Source organism: Elephantulus edwardii, unplaced genomic scaffold, assembly GCF_000299155.1.
Source record: "Elephantulus edwardii isolate Elephantulus edwardi_28Jun2011 unplaced genomic scaffold, EleEdw1.0 scaffold00084, whole genome shotgun sequence".
Classification (NCBI taxonomy): Eukaryota; Metazoa; Chordata; class Mammalia; order Macroscelidea; family Macroscelididae; genus Elephantulus; species Elephantulus edwardii.
Genome location: NW_006399834.1, coordinates 10,494 through 20,348, shown reverse-complemented (window position 1 = coordinate 20,348; position 9,855 = coordinate 10,494). Strand labels below are relative to the sequence as shown.

The window sequence follows — 9,855 nt, the reverse complement described above, 5'->3', positions numbered from 1 at the left end:
CCTATTGTAGCAACTCTACTGGATGTTGGGCACAGTCTCAACAACCTTTTTCTTCTTGTTCTTTATTTGTGTTTTCAGCTTGGGACTCAGCAGCTATGAATAAAAATGTGGCGACAGTGTTGTTCTCATCTAACTTAACCAGAAAAATTCTGCAGACTCACTTGCGTGATGACACCAGAACAAACGAGCCTATCACAGACGTATGTGTGTGATATAAAGTCACTGTGTCTCGTCCCCTCCATTGCATTGTGGTTATTTTGGTCTAGACACCATCAGCTTTAGCCTGGGTAGCCTTCCTCAGATGATGCTGCCACTCCTGCTCCTGTTGGCCTTTCACCTGCTTCCTGGATCTATAGCAGGTGAGTGACCCTCTGCATCCTAGGAACCTGAGCCTTTTTCCCTGAATTACTTGTACTCCTGGCCCTTCTGCCCAGTGCTAGGAAGGAATTCCTTCCATGTAATCCAGAAACTTTATAGATACCAGCTTTCATATCAAACCCAGACTAAGAAGTTTCATATTGGATAGATGTTCCAGAAGGATGACTTGACACCCTGTACACTGTCTTAGGTGTTAACCTTTCCTGGACTTTTGTCAAATTTCCCCAGTATAGGTGAAATCACCACAATACTGACTCCACTTAAAGGCTTACTAAGTAGTAGCCTCTGCTAGCTTCTCCTGATTCCCTGAGAAACAGATTATTCTTACAAAATCATTTGGCAGAAGATATAAAGGTAAGTAACTAGAATCCCTTTTTGCATGCCAAGAAGTTAAACAACAGCAATTCATAGCTAATAAATCAGAAGCAGTTCATAATTTACTCTCCACCATGTTTTCAGAGGCTCTAAATTACACAGGAGGAGTTTCCCATTTTTCTCCTTTGGAGCAACTGGTGGCTTCAAACTGAGGGTATCTGTGTTGAGAGGCCAGCTGCTTACCCACATCCCTATCCCACGAAAATGAAGCTAAAACACAAAGAATTAGTGTATTGCAGTTGTTTTTGGTATAGTTGAGTTTGTTGTACAATACACAATAAAGGGAAACACCTCCAGGTCCTATGCTATCCTTACTACAAATGCTGTCATGCTTAATCTTATTATTAGAGTCAAAACCATTGTGTTCGTTGTGGAGTTGAAACCATCTCCTACCTGATCCTCCAGGGAGTTTTTAATGCAGTAAATTTCATGGGAAGAGATCACCCCATCTTTCTACCAAAGGGACTCAGATGTATTTGAAAGGCCAGCGATGTGGAGCTTCAGGGTTAGCAGCACAACCACTTCCACTCTGTGGATCCAGAGATGTGCAGTTAGGCTGTTGATCTTATTACAGTGCTGTTGTTAGGTGCCTCCAAGTTCAATGTCATTCATAGCAACCCTACAAATAATAGTTCTGATCCCTTGTCTATCCTGTACCATCAACATAATCTGTGATACAGTTGGGCCCATTGCCACAGTCACACAAATCCACCTCAGTGAGAGACTTTCTCTCCTTTTCTGACCCTCTACCTTTCTAAGTATGATGTCCGTCTCCTTCAAATAGCCTTTCCTAGCAACATGCCTAAAGTATGTGAGATGAAGCTTTATTCCCTTGCTTCCAATGTTCACTATATTCACACTTTATCCAAGACATATCTGTTCAATATTTTGGCAGTTCAAAGTTCAATACTCTTCTCCAACATCACAGCTCAAAGGTTTAAATTGTTCTTCTGTCATCCTCATATATTGTCCAGTTTTCAGATGCATAGCAAGTGAATGAAAAGACCATGGCTTGAATCAGACCCATCTTATTCTTCAAACTGACATCATTGCTCCTTAGTAATTTAAAGAATATCTGATAGCCAGCTTGTCTAATGTAATATGTCTTCTGGTCTCCTTATTTCTGGTACGAATCATTGTGATCCAAGTAAGATGAATTAATGGAAAACTTCAATTTTTCTCCATCCATCAACGTTGATTATTGGTGTGGTGGTTAGGAATTTTGTCTTATGATGATGAAATACAATCCATATCTAAGGCTGTAGTCTTCGATCTTCTGCATCAAGTAGTTCAGGTTCCCCTTTTTTGCAAGCAAGGTTGTGTATCTACATAACAGAGGTTGTTGATGAATCTTCCTCCAATTCTGATCCCCCTTTATTCTTCATAGAGTCCAGCTTTTGGAATGATTTGTTCAGCATACATATTGAATAGATATGAAGAAAGGATACAATCCTGACACACACCTTTCTTATCTAAACCATTCAGTGTTTCCTTGCTCCATTTGAACAACAGTTTCTTGGTCTACGTATAGGTTTCATAGGAGCAAAATTATAAGTGTTCTGTAATTCTCATTCTCTGATATTAGTCCTAATTATTTAGACCACACAGTCAAATGCTTTTGTATGTTCCATAAAACACAAATAGCATTTTATGAGGAGGAGTGTGGCATCAAGATTGAAGGAAGACTCATTGACAACCTACAATATGCAGATGACACAATCATGCCTGCTGAAACTGAAGAAGACCTAAAGCACTTGCTGCAAAAGGTCAAGGATTGTAGTCTTCAATGTGGTTTGAAGCTCAACATCAAGAAGACAAAGATTCTCACCACTAGGTCAATTGGCAGTATCATTAGATGGACAAGATGGTTGTTATCAATTACAGCTTGCTTATATCCACAATCAAAACTCTTCACACCAAGTCAGGAGATCAAAAGACAAATTATGGGGAGCTCTGGTGGCCTAGTGGCAAGAAGCTGCACTGCAATCCCAGAGATATGTGGTTCTAATCAAGCAGAAGCTCTGCCGGAGAAGGAGGGGCCATCTCCTCCTGTACCAGTCAGAAAATAATAGAAAAGAAAAGAAAAGAAAAGAAAAGAAAAGGAAAGGAAAGGGAAAAGAAAAAAGAAAAGAAAAAAGAAAAGAAAAGAAAAGAAAAGGACAAATTACATTGGGAAATCAGCTGTCATGGACCTCTCAAGAATGCTGGAGGGCAGTGATGTCAGTCTGGATAAAAAGATGCACCTAGTCCAGGCCATGGTCTTCTCATTTACTTGTTATTCTTCTGAGAGCTGTACAATGACTCAGGATGACAGAAGAATAGACGCCTTTGAGTAGTCATACTAGAGATAAATCTTTTATGTCCCACAGACTGCCAAGAAAGCAAGTACGTCTATCTTGAAGAGGGTGAAACCAAGTATCTCCTTGGAGACTAGGATGTAGAAGCTCTGTCTCACTTACTTTGGGCAAGTGGCCGGGAGACATGGGTCCTGAAACAAGGACATCATGCTCAGAAGGGTGGATGGACAGCACTGGTGTGGGAGATTCCCCCGGATAAGAAGGATTGATACAGTAACTTGGACAATGGGGATTAGTGTGTCATAGTTAGTGAAAATGGGTCAGGACAGGGAAACATTCAGAGCTGCCGTACATAGGGTGGCTATACATCACAAATGACTCAATGGCACATAACAACAATAACTTACTATAACTGGTTTGGAAGCAAGAATCCCATCCACTTCCTAAATAACATCCTCTGGAAACTCTATGAACTTTGAAAAATGTCAATAGTTGTAGAAGGACTTCAGGCATTTTGTTCATGAGGTCGCAATGAGACATGCTTGACTCAAAGTTAATAATCAACAACATTTGTGCTATTAGAGTAATGATGTCAAAATCATTTCATTGTCTTTTACGTACATCTCCAGGTTCAGTGCTCACCTGGCCAGGAGAGAAATTCAAGTTGCAATTTATCTCAAAGAATTTAAGGGTGTACGCAAGGGATACATCCTATCTTCATACCTTTTCAACCTATATGCAGAACAGATTATCCGGGAGGCTGGGCTCTATGAGGAGAAATGTGGGGTAAAGTTTGGTGGACGATTTATCAACAGTCTGTGTTATGCAGATGACACAACCCTGCTTGCTGAAACTGAAGAGGACCTGAAGCACCTGCTGCAGAGGGTCAAGGACTGCAGCCTACAATATGGATTGAGGCTCAATGTCAAGAAGACAAAGATTCTCACCACTGGACCAATTGGCAGCATCAGGATGGATGGTGAAGAGATTGAGATCGTACACAGCTTTAGTTTGCTTGGCTCCACAGTCAACAGTCTTGGCACCAGCAGCCAGGAAATTAAAAGGCGCATTGCCATGGGAACGTCTGCTGTTAGGGACCTCTCCAAAGTACTGAAGAGCAATGGTGTCTCTGTGGAGACTAAGGTGCATTTGATACAGGCCATGGTCTTCGCAATCACTTGTTATGCATCAGAGAGTTGCACAAGGAGGATAGAAGGAGAATTGATGCCTTTGAGCTGTGGTGCTGGAGAAGAGTATGAAGAAAATGCCATGGACTGCTAGGAAAACAAACAGATTTGTCCTGGAAAGGGTTAAACTGGGTGGCTCCTTGGAGGCAAGGATTCTGAGGCTCCGTCTAACATACTTTGGACATGTTGTGAGGAGAGACCAGTCCTTGGAGAAGGACATCATGCTTGGGAGGATGGAGGGACAGCGCAGGAGGGGAAGGCCCTCCATGAGGTGGATTGATTCAGTGACTGGGATAATTGGGATGGGAGTGTCAGAGACAGTGCGATTAGCACAGTACAGAGCAGAGTTTAGGGCTGTTGTACATAGGGTCGCTATGAGTCGCAAGCGACTCAATGGCACATAACAACAACAACAACAATCTCCTTTACAGTCTACTTCTAGTTAGTGACTTTACCTCCTCTGCCTCCCCAGGCTTTGGTTACTCCGCTGTCTTTGTATTCAACATTCTTGACAGTCCTTTGCTTTTGACTCCCACCAGTATAATCCATACCAAGTCTCATCCAAAGGCTTATTGGGACCGGTTCGATGATTCAATCATAAAAAGATTTCATTAAGTTCCAAGATGTAATAAATAGGCTCTGAAAAGCCTAAAACTTTTCTAAAATTCTAACTCCATAAACATAAGGGTATATTATTAGAAAATGCCAGAAACTTAGTAGACGCTCAGACAGGTCAGGAAACAAACGCAGAATAATCCACAGATTCTTATTCAGGATACTCTAAAATGACTCTGCCATCTTAAAGATAGCATATGCAACCCTCTATCCATGTGCCTAATGTGTGCTGTCTGGAACAAGCACTGTCAACTTTTAAGAGGGAATGTTTCTGTTGGAATATGTCACTGTGCCAGAAACTCATATTTCGGGAGAACCATGACTTATCTGTCCCATCATCTTCAGGGCAATTATGACGTGTTCATCAGTCACCAAGTAGGATGCCACAGTCAACTTATCATCCATGTTTTTTCTTAAGAGGAGATCATTGGAGGTCATGTAGAAATGCCTCATTCACATCAATACATGACATTTTTTTTGTTTCACTGGGAAGTCAAGAAGGGTTGTGGCGAAACATTTGTGTAACAAGACTTTCCTGACAGCAGTTCACTGCAGGGGAAGATGAGGGGTAGATGTGACAAGGACTTCTACTTCCCATATTTGCTCCTCAGGGGAGCTCCTGCAGCTGTCTACAACACAGGCGCCAGGGGTCTCATCAGAGGAACCATTAGTGAGCAGGATGAGGTGGTGAAAAGAAGGTCAACATGTAGCTTATGAAGGCAGAGGTTGGAGCAAGTGGGAAAGATCAGAGAGGTACCTCACTGGAGGTTTTAGGCAGATAGTGGATGTTGACAGCAGGTATGTATCAATTCAATTCATATGAACTGAAGGCTAAAGAGAATCCCACAACTGCTTACCTTAAATGCTCTTCTTGAGAAGTCAAAGGCTCAAGCTCAAGGGCCCCTCCTTCCAGCATTTCCTCTCAGCACCAGCCCCACCCTGACTCAAGAATTATAACAATGCCTTTCAGTTGTGCATGGTGAACCTGAAGAAACAGATGGTTGGCTGCCTTCACGGTGAGATTTAACACTAGCCTGTCCTGGCTCAGGGGACAAGGATGTTTCAGGAATATCTAGGATCTGAAGACTCTTGCTAGCAATAGGGGGATGCCTTCATTTGCTTTGTTGAAATAACAGGACTGGAATAGCCAAGCTGGGGAGTCACTCAGACCTGTAGGAGCTGACCTGGGGTGAATCTGAAAAGCAGGGATTCTTCTCCATGATTCTTTAGGAGTTTGCCAATTTGAAGACAAGCTGTGTCCCCAACATCCTTATGTCTAACATGAGATATCCAGAACTAGCACTATCATCTTTTAGGAGGGCCAACTGAGACTTGAAGAGAAGGGCATGTTATCAAGCCAATAAGGATTGCTTTGGGAGAGTCCAGGACAACTTGTCCCAACAACTACAAGGCAAAGCAGATCCTATCTTTAATCATCAGGTAGAATGCCTGCTCCTCCCATCTTCCTTTTTTTTTCCCCCCAGAGGAGATCATTGGAGGTCATGAAGCACAACCTCATTCACGTCCATACATGGCGCTTGTGGCATTACTTCGTGATGATGGCAAATGGCAAACGTGTGGTGGTTTCCTTGTGGAAGAAGATATTGTCCTGACAGCAGCTCACATTCCAAGAAGGTGAGGGGTGAAACCTCTAAGGACTCTTCACATTCCTGCCCCACGGGGGCTCGACTTCATCTGAGTGGAACCCTTGCCCATAAGTTTTCATCCACAGAACCATTTGAGAGTGGGATGAGGTGGTGAAAACTGAGTCAACAGGTAACCCATGAGGTGAGAGGATGGGGCAAGTAGAAGAGCTTAAGGAAGGACCCTGCTGGCTATTTCAGGCAGACAGTGGAGGTTGAGAGCAGGTATTTTCAAACCATTTCATATGACCGGAGGGCAAAAGAGAATTCCACAACCAGCTGCAATGCTGCCAAGAAACCAAAAGTTCAGCAAGTTCAGAATGAAAGGCCCCTCCCTCCAGAATTTCCCTTAGCAGCTCCCACCCCTCCCCATCTGTCACCTGCTTTAGGGCTCCAGTTGTGAGAACCTCCTCTTTTCTCTCTGCACAGCCCCATGACTGTCATCTTGGGGGCTCATGACTTTCTGTTGCAAGAAGAGACACAGCAGAAAATTCCTGTGAAAAAAGCAATCCCGCACCCTAATTTTATCGATGCGACCAGTGGAAATGACATCATGATACTACAGGTAGTCACACACCCTGCTATCCCTGCTCCGTTGGATTCAAGAACTTTCTTCTCCCACCATGACCCCTGCCTTTCTCATCCTGGCTGAATCACTAATTCCAGGCCCTGGAGGAAGAAGGGATAAAGTGCAGCCCATCTAGGTCTGGTGGGCAGTAGGCTCTGAGTGACCAAAACTTTGTTGTTTTCTTCATCAGCTGAAGACAAAGGCCCAACTGACTCCAGCTGTGGGCCTGCTCCCCCTGCCTGGTGATAGTGACCAGGTGAGGCCTGGTCAGGTGTGCAGTGTGGCTGGCTGGGGACGGATCACTCAGAATGAAACAACAAGCAAGCTTCATGAAGTGGATCTTATCATTCAAGAGCCCTTCCAGTGTGAACACCGCTTCCTGAATTATGACAGAACATCTCAGTTGTGTGTAGGAGACCCTCAGAAACAGAGGTGTTCCTTTAAGGTAAGATTTAGCATTAGCCTGGCCTTGCTCTGGAGAGCAGGGTGTTTCAGGAAGAGCTGGGATAGAATGGTCCTAACTAGCAATAGCGGGAATGCCTTCACCCACTTTTCTGAGATAGCAAGAGTACCAAACTACCCAGTCACTCAGGCCTCTTTGAGCTTCCCAGGGGTAAGCCAGATATGTCTTCCTCCAAAAGGTGATTTTGTCACACCTTATTCTATCACAGAGGGATACGTAGCTGAGTGGTAAGAAACATCACTCTACTCTGAAAGGAGCTCCTCAGGGGAAAGCCGGGCAATGTCCTCCTGTGCAATTCATCATCTCTAAAATCTCGCTGGAGGATCAGTTATGGGTCAGTTCACATTTGACAGCAAAACAACAACAATAACATGTCACCTCAAACATCTCTAAGGCACAAAAAGCTTCCATTCAGATTCTACCTTAGAGATGTGTGGTTTGAACCTTCTCAAAGGTGTTCCATAAACTTTATAGGGAACAAAATCCAATGAGCACTTCAATTCTCTAACATTTACGATTACTATGAACTGACATGTTCAGATCTGGTTTGAATTTTTTTAAATTTATTTAATGTAGAGGATGTAGAGAGGATTGCCCTGCCCACCTAGAGCACACATACAAGGAAAAGCTCTCCCTCCACGTTGAACAATCAAAACCATGTAAATACTGAAGAGCTGTCATTACCCTGCTCAATGTACTCTCTTTCATCAACCAACTGCCTTTCCTTAAACAGTAGCCTAGAAGCAAAATTCCACATCTCCTTAGAAGGCAAGAGTCCTAAAGTTAGGGAAGAAGATAGATCACAACCTAGGCATAAAACATCAATAATGTCAAGCACCCAATTTTGGCATCCTGGGGGTCCCCAGAAAGGCCTCTGACCCCACCCCTTTTTATTTCATCGGGGCAGTTTTCTCCCAGAATGTAGAAGGAGGCAGGACCAGCAGAACAATTAACTCAGCCTTTCCTCTCTGTGTTCCCAGGGAGACTCTGGAGGCCCCTTGGTATGTGGAAATGTGGCTCAGGGTATTGCCTCCTATGGAAAGGAAGAAGGAATTCCCCCACGTGTCTTCACCAAAATCTCCAGTTTCTTACCCTGGATAAAGAAAACAATAAAACATCTCCAACTGGAAGAATCACCTTGAGTCCCTCTTTGCTTGATCATCTTAAAGGCAAGAATCTTAATAAATGAGTCTTAACTGCAAGGAAATAGTTGTGTCTTCATTATTAACTTACCTATTTTTAGCAGACAACAATTCTAGCTGGGGGAGCTCTGGAGACCCAGTGTGACAGGAGTTGCACTGCCAAACCAAATGTAGGAATTTAGAATCCACCAAATGCCCCAAAGAAGAAAGATGAACAATCACCTACAGTGAAATTTATACCCTCTGAAAACCCAGGGCAGGATCAGGGATGAGTGAGTTCTGGGGAATGAGATTTTGTCCTTTTTTATTTTTGCATGGTTGGGCTTTTAATCCTCATTGAGGCAGACCTAGAACATAATCATGTTCTGAATCATGTTCCTTTCCCTACTTAACATACACAACTTATATGCAAGGAGTCAACCAGCTTTTTCTTCCCTGTCGTATGTCTAAGGATTGACCTTCTGCAGGGCTAAGGCAGAACACCCTCAGTGCGAAGACTGAGGCTCCCGGGTTCTATACACAGGTGAACTGTTCAACTCTGCTTCATGTGCTATGCGGCAGAGAGCAAGGGAGGCCCACTGGGTTGAGGAATACAAGCTGGCCCATTCTAAGGCTCTGGGCAAAAGAGAAATGGAACATTTCTGCTTTATAATCAAGAAAACTGGCAGGTTTGAAGCTCAAGGACCTTGAGAACTTCCTCATACCCCTTTTGGATTCATACCCTTCATTATCTCCACACCCTGTTCTGAACTCAGGGCCTAGTTCAGCATCTAATCTCCTGGCTTCCTTTTCTCTTTCATGTCTCTTTATTACTGAGACTTCTCAATGTCCAGCAGATCCTTTCTGTTGCAGACCATGCTCTTCTGAGATAGACCCCTTTGCATCTCTCTCCTATCCTCGGAATTCCAGTGACCTGTGTGGTTGTAATAGGCTTACAACAGAGCCGCCAACCTCGGTCACACTGGCAGAGAAGTTCCTTGGAGGAGCTGATGCCAGACAGGGCCCTGAGAGGACAACTCGGTCCAATAACACTCCAGAAAGCTGGGCAGTAATTCTTACTGGGCAGAACTAACTCAATCTCCTTCCAGTACTATATCCAGTCCACTAGCAGTCATAAACCCTGAGATCATTGGCCACTTTGTGACTCATTAGGCTGAATCCCTTTGAGCTTCTCTTGTTTTGTCACT

General features: G+C 43.6%; 1 protein-coding gene across 1 annotated transcript; it reads left to right on the top strand.

Annotated features, from left to right (window-relative positions):
- The first annotated feature begins 292 nt into the window (after window positions 1-292).
- LOC102857820 (granzyme H-like) lies at window positions 293-8,668 on the top strand. Its single transcript, XM_006889985.1, has 5 exons — window positions 293-359; window positions 6,337-6,487; window positions 6,925-7,060; window positions 7,254-7,508; window positions 8,507-8,668. The coding sequence occupies exons 1-5, from the start codon at window positions 302-304 to the stop codon at window positions 8,666-8,668; spliced, it is 762 nt and encodes a 253-aa protein (XP_006890047.1). The 5' UTR covers window positions 293-301.
- The last annotated feature ends 1,187 nt before the right edge of the window (window positions 8,669-9,855 follow it).

Excerpts from the sequence above, each read along its gene's own strand:
- LOC102857820 (XM_006889985.1), top strand. The coding sequence starts at position 302 with ATGATGCTGCCACTCCTGCTCCTGTTGGCCTTTCACCTGCTTCCTGGA. Across the intron at positions 6,488-6,924 it reads GCAGCTCACATTCCAAGAAG|CCCCATGACTGTCATCTTGG; the intron begins GTGAGGGGTGAA and ends CTCTCTGCACAG. Across the intron at positions 7,061-7,253 it reads ATGACATCATGATACTACAG|CTGAAGACAAAGGCCCAACT; the intron begins GTAGTCACACAC and ends TTTCTTCATCAG.